Here is a 19,419-nt window from a genome sequence, read left to right as displayed (position 1 = left end):
AACAGCCTGCCTAACTACCAATGTTGTAACAGCCTAACTACCAGTGTTGTAACAGCCTAACTACCAGTGTTGTAACAAACAGCCTAACTACCAGTGTTGTAACAGCCTGCCTAACTACCAGTGTTGTAACAGCCTAACTACCAGTGTTGTAACAGCCTGCCTAACTACCAGTGTTGTAACAGCCTGCCTAACTACCAGTGTTGTAACAGCCTGCCTAACTACCAGTGTTGTAACAAACAGCCTAACTACCAGTGTTGTAACAAACAGCCTAACTACCAGTGTTGTAACAGCCTGCCTAACTACCAGTGTTGTAACAGCCTGCCTAACTACCAGTGTTGTAACAGCCTGCCTAACTACCAGTGTTGTAACAGCCTGCCTAACTACCAGTGTTGTAACAGCCTGCCTAACTACCAGTGTTGTAACAGCCTGCCTAACTACCAGTGTTGTAACAGCCTGCCTAACTACCAGTGTTGTAACAGCCTGCCTAACTACCAGTGTTGTAACAGCCTGCCTAACTACCAGTGTTGTAACAAACAGCCTAACTACCAGTGTTGTAACAGCCTGCCTAGCTACCAGTGTTGTAACAAACAGCCTAACTACCAGTGTTGTAACAAACAGCCTAACTACCAGTGTTGTAACAAACAGCCTAACTACCAGTGTTTTAACAGCCTGCCTAACTACCAGTGTTGTAACAGCCTGCCTAACTATCAGTGTTGTAACAGCCTGCCTAACTACCAGTGTTGTAACAGCCTGCCTAACTACCAGTGTTGTAACAGCCTGCCTAACTACCAGTGTTGTAACAGCCTGCCTAACTACCAGTGTTGTAACAGCCTGCCTAACTACCAGTGTTGTAACAGCCTGCCTAACTACCAGTGTTGTAACAGCCTGCCTAACTACCAGTGTTGTAACAGCCTGCCTAACTACCAGTGTTGTAACAGCCTGCCTAACTACCAGTGTTGTAACAGCCTGCCTAACCAGTGTTGTAACAGCCTGCCTAACCAGTGTTGTAACAGCCTGCCTAACTACCAGTGTTGTAACAGCCTGCCTAACTACCAGTGTTGTAACAGCCTGCCTACCAGTGTTGTAACAGCCTGCCTAACTACCAGTGTTGTAACAGCCTGCCTAACTACCAGTGTTGTAACAGCCTAACTACCAGTGTTGTAACAGCCTGCCTAACTACCCTGGATAAGTCTAGCACAGGCTACATTGACATTTAAATAACGTGCGAGTACCTGGTTAAATAGTTGTCGCATGTGTGTCCGCTGCTTTGTGTACTCGACTGTTTGTACTCATTCATTTGCGGTTGCAGTGGTCGAATCGCAGCTCCTGGCCCCACCTCTTCGCTGGTCACTACTAGGTCCACTCTCTCCCTGCTCTCAGAGCCTTATCGTACCTCTCCTTAAAGCTTTGTATGGATTCTGCCTCTTCTACATCACTCTCCATATTGTTCCACTTCCTGACAACTCTAGTGCAGAATTATTACTTCCTAACATCCCTGTGACTCGTCTGAGTTTTCAAATTCCAGTTGTGGCCGCTTGTTGTGTCCCATCTCTGGAACATTCTGTCCCTGTCCACCCCGTTAATTCCTCTCAGTATTTTATACGCTCTCCCTTAACGTCTGCTCATAGGACATACCCCTTAGCTCCGGAACTAGTATTGTTTCTAACCTTTGCACTTTTTCTAATTTTTTGACACGTTTGACCAGGTGTGGGTTCCATTCTGGTGCTGCATACTCCGGTACGGACCTGACGTACACTTCAACGAATGTATTGAATGACTCCTTAGACGCAGAAACGCTATTGTTAGGTTTGCTCGGCGCCCATACGCTGCAGCAGTTGTTTGGTTGATGTGCGCCTCAGGGGATGTGCTCGGTATGATGCTCACCCCAAGATCCTTTTCCACGAGTGAGGTTTGCACTTTTTGACCCACAAACATGTACTCAGTCTGCGGTCTTCTTTGTCCTTCCCAAGCTTCATGATTTTGCCCTTGGTGGGAGTTAAACTCCAGGAGCCATTTGTTGGACCAGGCTTGCAGCCTGTCCAGATCCCTTTGTAGTCTCACCTGGTCTGCGTCAGCTTGCATTCTCCGCATTACCTTCTTATCTACAAACAGGGTCTGATATTTGAGTGTCTACCTCACAATGCTGATGTAGGCTGGTGTTCAGTGTTGTAGTCGCAACCGTGAAAACCTGAGAACACTGATTGGTGAGAACACTGATGATTGGTGAGAACACTGATGACTGGTGAGAACACTGATGGCTAGTGAGAACACTGATGGCTAGTGAGAACACTGATGACTGGTGAGAACACTGATGGCTAGTGAGAACACTGATGGCTAGTGAGAACACTGATGACTGGTGAGAACACTGATGGCTAGTGAGAACACTGATGGCTAGTGAGAACACTGATGGCTAGTGAGAACACTGATGACTGGTGAGAACACTGATGGCTAGTGAGAACACTGATGGCTAGTGAGAACACTGATGACTGGTGAGAACACTGATGATTGGTGAGAACACTGATGATTGGTGAGAACACTGATGACTGGTGAGAACACTGATGGCTAGTGAGAACACTGATGACTGGTGAGAACACTGATGGCTAGTGAGAACACTGATGGCTAGTGAGAACACTGATGGCTAGTGAGAACACTGATGACTGGTGAGAACACTGATGACTGGTGAGAACACTGATGACTGGTGAGAACACTGATGATTGGTGAGAACACTGATGACTGGTGAGAACACTGATGGCTAGTGAGAACACTGATGATTGGTGAGAACACTGATGACTGGTGAGAACACTGATGACTGGTGAGAACACTGATGACTGGTGAGAACACTGATGACTGGTGAGAACACTGATGACTGGTGAGAACACTGATGACTGGTGAGAACACTGATGGCTAGTGAGAACACTGATGACTGGTGAGAACACTGATTGGTGAGAACACTGATGACTGGTGAGAACACTGATGACTGGTGAGAACACTGATGACTGGTGAGAACACTGATGGCTAGCGAGAACACTGATGACTGGTGAGAACACTGATGACTGGTGAGAACACTGATGACTGGTGAGAACACTGATGACTGGTGAGAACACTGATGACTGGTGAGAACACTGATGACTGGTGAGAACACTGATGACTGGTGAGAACACTGATGACTGGTGAGAACACTGATGGCTAGTGAGAACACTGATGACTGGTGAGAACACTGATGACTGGTGAGAACACTGATGACTGGTGAGAACACTGATGACTGGTGAGAACACTGATGATTGGTGAGAACACTGATGACTGGTGAGAACACTGATGGCTAGTGAGAACACTGATGACTGGTGAGAACACTGATGGCTAGTGAGAACACTGATGACTGGTGAGAACACTGATGACTGGTGAGAACACTGATGATTGGTGAGAACACTGATGACTGGTGAGAACACTGATGACTGGTGAGAACACTGATGTCTTAGAAAATGAGAGCGTGCCGCAGAGTAGGTCATTAAGAGGCCACAAGATGACCTGTGACCTGCACAGGTGTGTGACCTGCGTGACCTGCGCCGAGCCTCTCACTTGTGAGGCAGCAAGTAGTACTACCCTTGACCTGCTGTCACACCAGCTGGCAAACACCACAACATTCTCCCTTCCACAGTGTGTGTATGTGTGTGTGTATAGCACAAACAGTGCCAGCAAACATGAGTGACAGTCATGAACCTTGAGAGAGACTGGTTCACAACACGTTTTAACCCGTATGAGAGACCCATTGACCCAGGTGCCACGAGTCCATTCACCCTGGTGCCTGAGTTGAGAACCAGCAACGAACAAAGAATATACGAGTTAGGTTCAGACCTTACGTCACTGGAGGAACGATGGTGGATATGATCACAACTACAAGATACTCCAGGGTATAGACTAGATACCATGGTTCATAATTCCACACCCAGATCATCCATAGGAATCTGAGGTAACCTCCAAGAAAAGAGCAGTAAGTGGAAGTGGAAGATAACTACATTAAAAATTTAAGAGGGTGGACCAAGAGGGTGAGCTCGCTCCCTGCAATCTGAGAGGCATACACACACACACACACACACACACACACACACACACACACACACACACACACACACACACACACACACACACACACAAGGCGGGGCCAGGAGCTGTGTCTCGACCCCTGCAACCACAATTAGGTAAGTACACACTATATTCAGCAATGGAAATCTGTCTCAATTAGTAGAAACTTGTGTCGCTGGCATAGATCAGAGGATGAAGAGTGTGTTGGGTTGGCTGCAGATTCCTTGACAGCCAGAAGGCACTTGACATGGTACTCTACACAGGAACAGTGAACCAACTTAGAGGACACACTACAGTAACATGAACAATAAACAATGGTTACAGAAACACTGAAATCATACATAACGTTCCCTTGACAAGCCGCTACCTCTTAACAGACTGTCCTGTCTATCAGCGGACACGCAGAGGTTACCTCAGGCGACGTCACCGCCCTAACACACTGTACCTGACCTCCTCGCTGACAGCCTCACCTTTGATACAGACTTCCTCTTTACCTTTCTGTCAGCAACTGTTTTATTCCGTCAACTCTGGTTATGTTTTCCCTTCATCTCTCCTCACCATCCTTACTGACTCTTGTCTCTTGCATACTCACCCCCAGTTCTCTCTGATCTTCACATATTTCATCATTAACACATCCCACCCTGCAACGCTGTATGACCCTTGTGGGTTTAGCGCTTTCTTTGAATTATTATAATTTAAGAAGTGCTGTATCTGTTATAAGTTAATTGTTCCGGAGTACCTGACTGGTCGCCTGCTCTCTGACCAGCTCGGGGTACCTGACTCTGGTCGCCTGCTCTCTGACCAGCTCGGGGTACCTGACTCTGGTCGCCTGCTCTCTGACCAGCTCGGGGTACCTGACTCTGGTCGCCTGCTCTCTGACCAGCTCGGGGTACCTGACTCTGGTCGCCTGCTCTCTGACCAGCTCGGGGTACCTGACTCTGGTCGCCTGCTCTCTGACCAGCTCGGGGTACCTGACTTCACCTTACCAAACAGACTAAGTAAATGCAATAGTAATTATGGTCAAGGTAAATATGGAAAAATGAACAAGTTGTTAGAAGACGGAGGAACTTAGGTGCCTCTTAATGTAGCATGAAAGTCTCATAGATGCCTAAGTTTCGCTCATGTAGGAACTTACAGGTTAATTAACGAACAAAGGCACAATACCGTGACTGGAACAATACACAAATAATTCGCACATACAAGAGAGAAGTTTACTACGACGTTTTGGTCGTGTGACTTTGTAAGTGGTCTAAGATGGACCGAAACGTCGTCGTAAACTCTTCTATATGCGGGTTATTTTTGTACGAGTTAATTAACTTCAACCTGCGTGAGCGAAAAGTGATGATTTATAAAGTTGCCATCATGAATCAGTTTGTTTGAGTTTATTCTACTTATAAGTTCATTCTGTCGAGGACGTCACTTGTATCATGATAAGTTGTATTGTGTGTTTATGTAGGTCTGATTATTATTGATAATGTACATGTACTGAGTGTCTGGTGTGTGTGTACAGGTAACGTGGACATCGTCAACGGTAACCTGAAGCTGATCCTGGGACTCATCTGGTCGCTGATCATGCACTACCAGATCGGTCAGTCCAAGTTCCCACCCAAGAAACTTATGCTCGCCTGGCTCAAGGTGAGTCACCCTGTGTGTCTTCAAGTATGGTGTGTGTGTGTGTTGTGTGTGTGTGTGTGTGTGTGTGTGTGTGTGTGTGTGTGTGTGTGTGTGTGTGTGTGTGTGTGTGTGTGTGTGTGTGTGTGTGTACTCATCTCACCTAGTTGTACTCACCTAGTTGAGGTTGCAGGGGTCGAGTCCTAGCTCCTGGCCCCGCCTCTTCACTGGTTGCTACTAGGTCACTCTCCCTGAACTGTAAGCTTTATCATACCTCTGCTTAAAGCTATGTATGGATCCTGCCTCCACTACATCGCTTCCCAAACTGTTCCACGTCCTGACTACTCTGTGGCTGAAGAAATACTTCCTAACATCCATATGATTCATCCGTGTCTTCAACTTCCAACTGTGTCCCCTTGTTGCTGTGTCCAATCTCTGGAACATTCTGTCTCTGTCCACCTTGTCAATTCCTCTCAGTATTTTGTATGTCGTTATCATGTCCCCCCTATCTCTCCTGTCCTCCAGTGTCGTCAGGTTGATTTCCCTTAACCTCTCCTCGTAGGACATACCCCATAGCTCTGGGACTAGTCTTGTTGCAAACCTTTGCACTTTCTCTAGTTTCTTTACGTGCTTGGCTAGGTGTGGGTTCCAAACTGGTGCCGCATACTCCAATATGGGCCTAACGTACACGGTGTACAGGGTCCTGAACGATTCCTTATTAAGATGTCGGAATGCTGTTCTGAGGTTTGCTAGGCGCCCATATGCTGCAGCAGTTATTTGGTTGATGTGCGCTTCAGGAGATGTGCCTGGTGTTATACTCACCCCAAGATCTTTTTCCTTGAGTGAAGTTTGTAGTCTCTGACCCCCTAGACTGTACTCCGTCTGCGGTCTTCTTTGCCCTTCCCCAATCTTCATGACTTTGCACTTGGTGGGGTTGAACTCCAGTAGCCAATTGCTGGACCAGGTCTGCAGCCTGTCCAGATCCCTTTGTAGTTCTGCCTGGTCTTCGATCGAATGAATTCTTCTTATTAACTTCATGTCATCTGTGTGTGTGTGTGTGTGTGTGTGTGTGTGTGTGTGTGTGCGCGCATGCGTGTGTGTGTGTGTGTGTGTGTGTATTTGTAAGTATATCTAGGCTACTATATTTACATTGCGTGTAGGTTTAAGTTTGTCTTCCCTACTTCAAGTTTTCCCACCAAGGTACGTAGTTAGTGTTGACATGCTTCAGTTTCATGAAAGTGCTTTCAGAGTTGCTGCTATGGTGTGATTTTTTTTTTTTTGGGTGGGGGGACGGAGGTTTCTTGGTATACTGGCAGAGGCCAGGAAAATGACAGTATAGATTATAGGAAGTTTTAAAACAAGAAAAGTAGCGCCAGTGATGATACTTTTCCAACCATTTGTGTTGCCACGACTTGAATATTGTTGTGGTGTCAGTACCTTTCACGACATGAGACTGCAGAGCTGCAACAAGTGTAAACGTCGTATACTAGTCGCTTAGTCAATAAAGCGTAGAAACTGTTGTAATGCCCAAAAATTAATGGGGAGAATAAAACGCTGTGAAGACGTGGAAAGCTGCAGATAGACCTGACCAAAATGAAAGATTACTCAGACAAGTGTCTCCTTAAATTTAACTCTAACAAGTGTCAGGTTATGAAATGAGTGATGGGTAAATATGTGATGGGTAAATATGTGATGGGTAAATATGGGCAGCAGTTACTCACCAGACAGGTTGCAAACCACACTTAATAGTAATAATTAATAATAATATCTTGATTTCTACAAGTACATGTACAAGGTATACAGTCCTAGCTGACATCAATGACATACTACTATAATAATTGATAAATTAGACACATGTGCAACATGTCGGTTCTCTGAACCATTCATCTACAAAGACATACTACTATATAGAAACCCGCTGGTTATGCTGAGCATTTCGGGCAAATTAGGTCAGTTTTGTCCCAGGATGCGACCCACACCAGTCCAATAACAACTAGGTACCCATTTTACTGATGGATGAACGTAGACAACCAGTGTAAAGAAACACGTCCAATGTTTCTACCCTCGCTGGGAATCGAACCCAGACACTCGCCGTGTGAAGCGAAAGCTTTAGCCACCAGGCCACGGGACCTTGGGGTGAGCATGATGCTGAGCATATCTCCAGAGGCACACGTCAACTGAATTACCTCTACGATGAAATCTGACTAAAGAATCATTCAGGCTTTTGTACACGACAGGTGTTAGCCATGTAATATAATAATGGTGTATTATACTGAGAAGTTGATAAGACACATGTGCGACAGTTAGATATCTTTATTCCGAAACGTTTCGTCTACACAGTAGGCTTCTTCGGTCGAGTACAGAGGCAGCAGAAGCTGTAGAGATGTAAAGACGATGTAATCAAACCATCACCTCCGGAAGACGGAGTTATGAGGTGGTCAGTCCCTCAGCCTGGAGAAAAGTTCTGCTCCATAGTCAGGAACAGTGTGAAGCTGAAACAACAGTATGGAGACTTGTATACTGTCAGAGGTGAGGCGCAGATAATGTCGACGACAGGACAGGCGGAGCCACACCATACACAACTCTCTATACAGTGAAGATTCTGTCAGGGATAAAAGCAGGGTAAGTCATACTGTATCAACACATCTGCTATCAACAGCGAGATGTTAGACACTCAGGTTGTACAGCGAGGCCCAGGAGCTATAACCACAGCGCCCCTGGAGGTGTCAGCAGTGATAATCACAGCACCCCGGGCCACCGCAGTGAGATCACACAGCATATCTGCTCGGGAAAATGGTATTTCGAGCTGGACCCTGTGTTCAGTACCAGGAGACTCCGTGTTCAGTACCGGGGGACTTCGTGTTCAGTAAAGGGAGACTCCGTGTTCAGTACCGGGGGACTTCGTGTTCAGTAAAGGGAGACTCCGTGTTCAGTACCGGGGGACTTCGTGTTCAGTACCGGGAGACTCCGTGTTCAGTACCGGGGGACTTCGTGTTCAGTACCGGGAGACTCCGTGTTCAGTACCGGGGGACTTCGTGTTCAGTACCGGGAGACTCCGTGTTCAGTACCGGGAGACTCCGTGTTCAGTACTGTTCAGTACCGGGAGACTCCGTGTTCAGTACGGGGGGACTTCGTGTTCAGTACCGGGAGACTCCGTGTTCAGTACCGGGGGTGTTCAGTACTTCGTGTTCAGTACCGGGAGTGTTCAGTACCGGGAGACTCCGTGTTCAGTACCGGGGGACTTCGTGTTCAGTACCGGGAGACTCCGTGTTCAGTACCGGGAGACTCCGTGTTCAGTACTGGGGGACTTCGTGTTCAGTACCGGGGGACTTCGTGTTCAGTACCGGGAGACTCCGTGTTCAGTACCGGGGGACTTCGTGTTCAGTACCGGGAGACTCCGTGTTCAGTACCGGGAGACTCCGTGTTCAGTACTGGGGGACTTCGTGTTCAGTACCGGGGGACTTCGTGTTCAGTACCGGGAGACTCCGTGTTCAGTACCGGGAGACTCCGTGTTCAGTACTGGGGGACTTCGTGTTCAGTACCGGGGGACTTCGTGTTCAGTACCGGGAGACTCCGTGTTCAGTACCGGGAGACTCCGTGTTCAGTACCGGGAGACTCCGTGTTCAGTACCGGGAGACTCCGTGTTCAGTACCGGGAGACTTCGTGTTCAGTACCGGGAGACTCCGTGTTCAGTACTGGGGGACTTCGTGTTCAGTACCGGGGGACTCCGTGTTCAGTACCGGGGGACTCCCTGTTCAGTACGGGGGGACTCCGTGTTCAGTACGGGGGGACTCCGTGTTCAGTACCGGGGGACTTCGTGTTCAGTACCGGGGGACTTCGTGTTCAGTACCGGGAGACTCCGTGTTCAGTACCGGGGGACTTCGTGTTCAGTACCGGGAGACTCCGTGTTCAGTACCGGGAGACTCCGTGTTCAGTACCGGGAGACTCCGTGTTCAGTACCGGGAGACTTCGTGTTCAGTACCGGGAGACTTCGTGTTCAGTACCGGGAGACTTCGTGTTCAATACCGGGAGACTCCGTGTTCAGTACCGGGAGACTTCGTGTTCAGTACCGGGAGACTCCGTGTTCAGTACCGGGAGACTCCGTGTTCAGTACCGGGAGACTCCGTGTTCAGTACGGGGGGACTCCGTGTTCAGTACCGGGGGACTTCGTGTTCAGTACCGGGGGACTCCGTGTTCAGTACCGGGGGACTTCGTGTTCAGTACCGGGAGACTCCGTGTTCAGTACCGGGAGACTCCGTGTTCAGTACCGGGAGACTCCGTGTTCAGTACCGGGAGACTCCGTGTTCAGTACCGGGAGACTTCGTGTTCAGTACCGGGAGACTCCGTGTTCAGTACCGGGAGACTTCGTGTTCAGTACCGGGAGACTCCGTGTTCAGTACCGGGAGACTCCGTGTTCAGTACCGGGAGACTCCGTGTTCAGTACCGGGAGACTCCGTGTTCAGTACCGGGAGACTCCGTGTTCAGGAAAGTGACGTACAACAGTAAATTAGTGAAGGAAAGAGGTGTTGCAGAACAAACATTGATTATGTTCAGTGTTCTTTTGTTCACAAGTCATGACTTGATGAACCTTCACACAGTGAGACGTTCTTAATAAAAGCTGGTTTTGTGGCAGCCGTCTCCCTCACCATACTGATTCCAACTTTGTCACCAGGAAATGTTTCACAGTTACTCAGTAGTGCGGCAGTGTATTTGTGAGCAGATGTTAGTCAAGTACATGTTAGTCAAGCACATGTTAGTCAAGCAGATGTTAGTCAAGCATATGTTAGTCAAGTACATGTTAGTCAAGCAGATGTTAGTCAAGTACATGTTAGTCAAGTACATGTTAGTCAAGCAGATGTTAGTCAAGTACATGTTAGTCAAGCAGATGTTAGTCAAGCAGATGTTAGTCAAGCAGATGTTAGTCAAGTACATGTTAGTCAAGTACATGTTAGTCAAGTACATGTTAGTCAAGCAGATGTTAGTCAAGCAGATGTTAGTCAAGCACATGTTAGTCAAGCACATGTTAGTCAAGTACATGTTAGTCAAGTACATGTTAGTCAAGTACATGTTAGTCAAGTACATGTTAGTCAAGTACATGTTAGTCAAGTACATGTTAGTCAAGTACATGTTAGTCAAGTACATGTTAGTCAAGCAGATGTTAGTCAAGCAGATGTTAGTCAAGCAGATGTTAGTCAAGTACATGTTAGTCAAGTACATGTTAGTCAAGTACATGTTAGTCAAGTACATGTTAGTCAAGTACATGTTAGTCAAGTACATGTTAGTCAAGCAGATGTTAGTCAAGTACATGTTAGTCAAGCAGATGTTAGTCAAGTACATGTTAGTCAAGCAGATGTTAGTCAAGCACATGTTAGTCAAGCAGATGTTAGTCAAGTACATGTTAGTCAAGTACATGTTAGTCAAGTACATGTTAGTCAAGTACATGTTAGTCAAGTACATGTTAGTCAAGCAGATGTTAGTCAAGCACATGTTAGTCAAGTACATGTTAGTCAAGCAGATGTTAGTCAAGCAGATGTTAGTCAAGTACATGTTAGTCAAGTACATGTTAGTCAAGTACATGTTAGTCAAGTACATGTTAGTCAAGCAGATGTTAGTCAAGCAGATGTTAGTCAAGCAGATGTTAGTCAAGCAGATGTTAGTCATGCACATGTTAGTCAAGCAGATGTTAGTCAAGTACATGTTAGTCAAGTACATGTTAGTCAAGTACATGTTAGTCAAGTACATGTTAGTCAAGTACATGTTAGTCAAGCAGATGTTAGTCAAGTACATGTTAGTCAAGTACATGTTAGTCAAGCAGATGTTAGTCAAGTACATGTTAGTCAAGTACATGTTAGTCAAGTACATGTTAGTCAAGCAGATGTTAGTCAAGTACATGTTAGTCAAGTACATGTTAGTCAAGCAGATGTTAGTCAAGCAGATGTTAGTCAAGCACATGTTAGTCAAGTACATGTTAGTCAAGTACATGTTAGTCAAGTACATGTTAGTAAAGCACATGTTAGTCAAGTACATGTTAGTCAAGTACATGTTAGTCAAGTACATGTTAGTCAAGCACATGTTAGTCAAGTACATGTTAGTCAAGCACATGTTAGTCAAGCAGATGTTAGTCAAGCAGATGTTAGTCAAGCAGATGTTAGTCAAGCACATGTTAGTCAAGCACATGTTAGTCAAGTACATGTTAGTCAAATACATGTTAGTCAAGTACATGTTAGTCAAGCAGATGTTAGTCAAGCAGATGTTAGTCAAGCAGATGTTAGTCAAGCAGATGTTAGTCAAGCAGATGTTAGTCAAGCAGATGTTAGTCAAGCAGATGTTAGTCAAGCACATGTTAGTCAAGCACATGTTAGTCAAGCACATGTTAGTCAAGTACATGTTAGTCAAGTACATGTTAGTCAAGCAGATGTTAGTCAAGCAGATGTTAGTCAAGCAGATGTTAGTCAAGTACATGTTAGTCAAGTACATGTTAGTCAAGTACATGTTAGTCAAGCAGATGTTAGTCAAGCAGATGTTAGTCAAGCAGATGTTAGTCAAGCAGATGTTAGTCAAGCAGATGTTAGTCAAGTACATGTTAGTCAAGCACATGTTAGTCAAGTACATGTTAGTCAAGCAGATGTTAGTCAAGCAGATGTTAGTCAAGTACATGTTAGTCAAGCACATGTTAGTCAAGTACATGTTAGTCAAGCAGATGTTAGTCAAGCAGATGTTAGTCAAGTACATGTTAGTCAAGCACATGTTAGTCAAGTACATGTTAGTCAAGTACATGTTAGTCAAGCAGATGTTAGTCAAGCAGATGTTAGTCAAGCAGATGTTAGTCAAGCAGATGTTAGTCAAGCAGATGTTAGTCAAGCAGATGTTAGTCAAGCAGATGTTAGTCAAGCAGATGTTAGTCAAGCAGATGTTAGTCAAGCACATGTTAGTCAAGTACATGTTAGTCAAGTACATGTTAGTCAAGTACATGTTAGTCAAGTACATGTTAGTCAAGTACATGTTAGTCAAGCAGATGTTAGTCAAGCAGATGTTAGTCAAGCAGATGTTAGCTAAGTAGAGTAGATTGCGAGGGTAGGTGCTCCTCTCTTGACGGCCATGTATGAGAATATATATTAGTAAACAGTACTATGGTTGAGCCAGGTCGACCACATCTGAGACACCAGATCTTTGTTACGAGAAGCACATTTGTTTCATTTATGAGGTGACAGTATATATCAACATTAATTAATCAATGATCGTAGGCACCGCCATGTTAGGCTCAGAAACGACATTAACAACATAAACTTGTTTATCAACAAAAATCTTATTCTTCAGCGTGTGTCATTAGACTTTACGAGGCACAGAATGTGTGTTAACTCAACAAGCTTGCAAAATAACCACACTGGGAGTTGAATGATACCTTTAGGCCTTTCGTGTTGCAATCAACACATCAGAAGCTTGCAGTGTTGCAGAAATAGCGTAGGAAATCCCGAGAGAGCCGTTCCCCTGAAGGAATCTGCCAGGATTTCCTACAGTATTTCTGCAAAATTTCAAGCTCTTGATGTGTTGATAGCAACAGGAAAGGCCTCAAGCTATCATTCAACTCCCCATGTGGTTATTTTGCACCTTTTGTCGCTCGCTCGCGATTGTTGCCTAACAAGGAATGGTTTGGTGACGGTGTATTCCTCCCGCCATCACTAGTACTAGATCGATTTTACACCTACAGTCATTATTATTTTTTTAATGACGGTGTGTTGCAGTACAGTATGTGGCGAGAATAGACTTAGCGTGAGTGAAGGAGGGAGTGTACCTGTTGAGGTTTGCAATTATCACCTAACGGAGGATAGGAGCTGTTGCTTCCTAGGTGAAGTGACTGGCACCTACCCTCCCCCACCCCGTCTACCGCACTCTGCATTTGCATTTACAGTTGGGGAGAAACTCAGTGAAGATGAGGTATGCCAAGTGCCTGTCTGCCTGCCTGCCTGCCTGCCTGACCCAGCAGTTAACTTGACTTGCAGCACCTAGTACTTTTCTCCCAGGATTTGTCTCGAGGTTCCTTCACGTAGGTTCTAGCTCCTGGCACCTGATCTGCACCTGGTTTTCAGTACGAACAGTAGGATATAAATCAGCCATCGTTCTTATTGTATCATACTCCGTCATTTTCTCCCTCGCTACTTCCACTCAACATTCCATCAACACAGAGACTTGGAGTCAGTGGAAGAAATGAAGGTATGCATCAGATGAGGTCACAAGGGGGCGGGACACATGCGTCTTATTCACCGACTAGTTGGTATTATATCACTTAGATTTAAGGGTTGTTGTCTGACACAGTAACACAGTGGAATCTTGGTTCACTAGTGGGCTCCGCCCACATATGGTCACGTCTGCTACTGCTTCACTCCTTCCACTGGCTCAACTAAAAGTGCCTCTTTTATCCTATATCTAAGATTGATGAAGAGCTTCATCAGGCTCAGTGTTCAAATACAGCATCAACTCTTTCAATCTTGAGGTTTGTACCTGCGAGAAGTTGCCAGACTTGTGCTGAGTACAGACCTCCAGCAGGCACAGACCTGGCACTAACACAACCTTTGTTAACCTCACAGATGTAATGTCGACAGCACGGAGGCCAGGCACAAGGTATCCAACACTGTCCATACTCTAACAATACCCACACAGTCAGCGTTCATTTTCTTACCAGATTTCATCATCATCATCATCATCATCATCATCATCATCATCATCATCATCATCATCATCATCGTCATCGTCATCGTCATCGTCATCGTCATCGTCATCGTCATCGTCATCGTCATCGTCATCGTCATCATCATCGTCATCGTCATCGTCATCGTCATCATCATGCGCTCAAGTCCTAAGGATCATAACAGTGTTTGTAGAATGAGATAAAATCAGAGTTGATCTCCAGAAAGGTATAAGTTGTCCAGACATAGATTATATATAGTGTGAGCACCTCTCACCTACTTAATATGACTGTTTTAGCAACCTTGAGTTACCCATAACATCCACCTGCACCAGAGTTCACCAGGTGCAGGTGGTGGCTCATCCTAGAGTTCAGCTGCAGGTGGTGGTTCTTCTGGTGTTCACCAGGTGCAGGTGGTGGCTCATCCTAGAGTTCACCAGGTTAGGTTCTAAAGTCATTTGTAAGATTGTGTGTGTGTAGTTGGTGGTTGTTTATGGAGGTTGTTAAGTAGGTTGACTGGTGGTGAGAGAGGTGTACCAGGCGTTGTGTTCTACAGGTCTGTCTGCCTGATGGTCGGCTGTCAGCTGTTTCCAACACATGTTAGTTAGTGGCTGGTATATTCTGACCACCGTTGCTGCATCCACCTGTACCACTATCCTACTTATTGTTGAGTTAGGAGAGTAGTGATCTGTTTCGAATCCACTGCAGTGTCTTCATGGTGTCCCGTGGCCTGGTAGTTAGCGCTCTTGCTTCGCACGCTAAGTGTCCGCGGTTCGATCCTCAGCAGGAGAGGCATATATAGGCAAATGAGAAGAGGAGATGGGCAATTAAGAAATCAATATATTCAGTTAAAGAGAGAAATAAAATAGGGAATAAGAGAAGCAAAGAGAGATTATGAGGTTAAAGCTGCAAGAGAATCGAAGACTAACCCAACAGGATTCTTTCAGGTATACAGAAGTAAGATTAGGGACAAGATAGGCCCACTCAAAAGTTTCTCGGGTCAGCTCACCGACAATAATAAGGAAATGTGTAGAATTTTTAACACTTCCTCTCAGTTGTTACACAAGAAGATACTAGCGATATTTCAGAAATAATAAATTATGTAGAACAGGACGATAATAAACTGTGCACTATTAGGGTCACAAGTGACATGGTCCTTAGACAAATAGATAAATTAAAACCTAACAAATCCCCAGGCCCTGATGAACTGTATGCAAGGGTTCTAAAGGAATGCAAAGAGGAGCTTAGCACACCTTTGGCTAATCTTTTCAACATATCACTACAAACTGGCATGGTGCCAGATAAGTGGAAAATGGCAAATGTGATACCTATTTTCAAAACAGGTGACAGGTCCTTAGCTTCGAACTATAGACCAATAATCCTAACCTCCATAGTGGGAAAATTTATGGAATCAATAATTGCCGAGGCAGTTCGTAGCCACCTTGAAAAGCACAAATTAATCAACGAATCTCAGCATGGTTTTACAAAGGGGCGTTCCTGCCTTACGAATGTATTAATTTTTTATACTAAGGTATTTGAGGAGGTTGATCATGATAATGAATATGATATTGTGTATATGGACTTCAGTAAGGCTTTTGAGAAAGTCTTACATCAGACTATTGAGTAAAATTAAAGCACACAGAATGAGATTTTTTTCCTGGATAGAGACATGGTTGACAGATAGGCAGCAGAAAATTTGCCTAAATGGGGAGAAATAAGAGTGGGGGAGCGTCACGAGCGGTGTTCCACAGGGGTCAGTGTTGGGCCCCCTGCTGTTCACAATATACATAAACGACATAGATGAGGGCATAAAGAGCGACATCAGCAAGTTTGCCGATGACACCAAAATAGGCCGTCGAATTCATTCTGACGAGGACATTAGAGCACTCCAGGAAGATTTGAATAGACTGATGCAGTGGTCGGAGAGGTGGCAGATGCAGTTTAATATAGACAAATGCAAAGTTCTAAATGTTGGACAGGACAATAACCATGCCCCATATAAACTAAATAATGTGGATCTTAATATTACGGATTGCGAAAAAGATTTAGGAGTTCTGGTTAGCAGTAATCTGAAACCAAGACAACAGTGCATAAGTGTTTGCAATAAAGCTAATAGAATCCTTGGCTTCATATCAAGAAGCATAAATAATAGGAGTCCTCAGGTTGTTCTTCAACTCTATACATGCTTGGTTAGGCCTCATTTAGATTATGCTGCACAGTTTTGGTCACCGTATTACAGACTGGATATAAATGCTCTGGAAAATGTACAAAGGAGGATGACAAAGTTGATCCCATGTATCAGAAACCTTCCCTATGCGGATAGACTAAGGGCCCTGAATCTGCACTCTCTAGAAAGACGTAGAATTAGGAGGGATATGATTGAGGTGTATAAATGGAAGACAGGAATAAATAAAGGGGATGTAAGTAGTGTGCTGAAAATATCTAGCCTTGACAGGACTCGCAGCAATGGTTTTAAGTTGGAAAAATTCAGATTCAGGAAGGATATAGGAAAGTACTGGTTTGGTAATAGAGTTGTGGATGAGTGGAACAAACTCCCAAGTACAGTTATAGAGGCCAGAACGTTGTGTAGCTTTAAAAATAGGTTGGATAAATACATGAGTGGATGTGGGTGGGTGTGAGTTGGACCTGATAGCTTGTGCTACCAGGTCGGTTGCCGTGTTCCTCCCTTAAGTCAAGGTGACCTGACCTGACTAGTTTGGGTGCATTGGCTTAAGCTGGTAGGAAACTTGGACCTGCCTCGCATGGGCCAGTAGGCCTGCTGCAGTCTTCCTTCGTTCTTATGTTCTTATTTAGATTATGCTGCACAGTTCTGGTCACCGTATTACAGAATAGATATAAATGCTCTGGAAAACGTACAAAAGAGGATGACAAAGTTGATCCAACGTACCAGAAATTTTTCCTATTAGGATAGACTAAGGGCCCTGAATCTGCACTCTCTAGAAAGGCGGTAGATTTAGGGGGATATGATTGAAGTGTATAAATGGAAAGCAGGAATAAATATAGGGGATGTAAACAGCATGCCAAAAATATCTAGCCAAGACAGGACTCGCAGCAATGGTTTTAAGTTGGAAAAATTCAGATTCAGGAAGGATATAGGAAAGCACTGGTTTGGTAATAGAGTTGTGGATGAGTGGAACAAACTCCCGAGTACCTCATAGAAGCGAAAAATGTTGTGTATTATTTTTAAAAAAAGTTAAATAAATACAGGAATGGGTGTGGGTGGGTGTGAGTTGGACCTGACTAGTTTGTGCTACTAGACTCACGAAATCGTAATGACACGATTGCAAACAAACCATACCACGGGCGGGGACAGAACCCGCGATATTCCCGTCCGTGGTATGCTTTGGGCTACTAGGTCTGATGCCGTGCTCCTTCTTTAAGTGAATGTGACCTGACCTGACTAGGTTGGGTCATTGGCTTAAGCCGGTAGGAGACTTGGACTTGCCTCGTATGGACCAGTAGGCCTGCTACAGTGTTCCTTCTTTCTTATGTTCTTAAGGGTGGCAACACTGGGCGTGTTTCCTTACACCTGTTGTCCCCGTTTACCTAGCAAGCAAGTAGGTACCTGGGTGTTAGTCGACTAGTGTGGGTCGCATTCTGGGGTACAAGATTTAAGGAGCTCAATGGCAATTTACACAATGTGATAATTGTACTTCTGTGTACCTGTGCTGAAATAAACTTAATTACTTAAGTTAGGGGTGTCAGCCCTGGTTTTCTGTAAGAAGGTCCAGTGCATGGCAGACTAGTGAATTTTATGGCACTTATTGTTATTCTAACATTTTCACTATCCCACCTACAGCAGTATACTAACTCCGGTACCTACCTACTGCTAGATGAGTATGACAGAGAGTGTTAGCTTTTTAGGAAGGTTTAACCTAGAAAGCCTTTACTTGGGTTAAAAAGCCAGGAAAGGTAATAACCCAGGCTAACCCAAAGGTGTTGCTTATTTTCATTGAGGTAATTAGGTCCTCACTTAAAATGAAACCCACAACACTCGATTCCTACTCTCAATTTACCGATAGGTACGCAGGGTGATTGGTAAAGTTTGTCAGGAAACAGGACAAGTGTTTCCTGACGCCTGGTGGCTAACGCTCTCGCTTCACACGGCGAGGGCCTGGGTTCGATTCCCAGCCAGAGTAGAAACATTGGGAGTGTTTCTTTACACCTGTTGTCTATGTTCCCCATCAGTAAAATGGGTACCTGGGTGTTAGTCGACTGGTGTGGGTCGCATCCTGGGACAAAACTGACCTAATTTGCCCAAATTGCTCTGCATAACAAGCGGCTTCCTATATAGTAGTATGTCATTGATGTCAGCTAGGACTGTACATGTACCTGTGGTAAATAAAAATATATTATTATTACTATGACCTGGAGCTGGAGCTTTGGGTCATGTGACCAAGTCTTCCGCTGGCTTACCGGTCCATCCCTTTAAAAATTATGGTTATCCAGGTATGATTATAAGCAATTCTAGGTAAGCAGGGGCAACAGGAGGTGCTAGGAGACTTGCAAACACTTTTCACACAAATTTGAGTTGTTTCACTTGTGTGGTGCTCATCAGTGTGTATGGAGTCTGTTGTGATAGAAACACAGGCCTTATCTCTAGGCTTTATTGAACATAGAATCTTCATAGTACTTCTGCAACAACAAAATATAATGACTAGTACATCTAATAACGGCTTCAACAGGGATGGTGATGTCTTGCATATGTCAAGAGAAAAGTTATAACTACAGGCCACATATTTAAACTCACCATGTAATCTGCATCACTGATAAATGGATATAGTAGGAGAGAATCACACACCATGTGTTGGGGCCCATGACACACACCAAACTGTTGTTGTTGTTAAGGGCCACGAGAGGTGGTGCAGTATTATCCTGTTGCTGCTCCCCACAGGACCAGTATCACTACAATCTCCCCCTTCTAAAATATCAGAGACAGTAATCTCCCAAACTGTTAGGTGGGCGACGTACACGTCCCGACCTTCGTAGCCCTTGAGCCTCTTCACCAGGTTCGATATTTTCCA

The 19,419-nt window shown here is 45.0% G+C and overlaps 1 protein-coding gene across 4 annotated transcripts in view; it reads left to right on the top strand.

Moving 5' to 3' along the window:
- Nucleotides 1-19,419, top strand: part of jbug (filamin-type immunoglobulin domains fbug) — a 495,234-nt gene that overhangs the window by 131,111 nt on the left and 344,704 nt on the right. For all 4 annotated transcript variants that reach the window (XM_070088188.1, XM_070088189.1, XM_070088185.1 and 1 more), the window contains one exon: nucleotides 5,591-5,715. In XM_070088188.1, coding sequence (XP_069944289.1) covers nucleotides 5,591-5,715 — 125 coding nt within the window. The remainder of the gene's footprint in view (nucleotides 1-5,590; nucleotides 5,716-19,419) is intronic.

Source organism: Cherax quadricarinatus, chromosome 24, assembly GCF_038502225.1.
Source record: "Cherax quadricarinatus isolate ZL_2023a chromosome 24, ASM3850222v1, whole genome shotgun sequence".
Classification (NCBI taxonomy): domain Eukaryota; kingdom Metazoa; phylum Arthropoda; class Malacostraca; order Decapoda; family Parastacidae; genus Cherax; species Cherax quadricarinatus.
The sequence above is the reverse complement of the archived record's forward strand: the minus strand, read 5'-3'. Positions and strand labels throughout refer to the sequence as shown.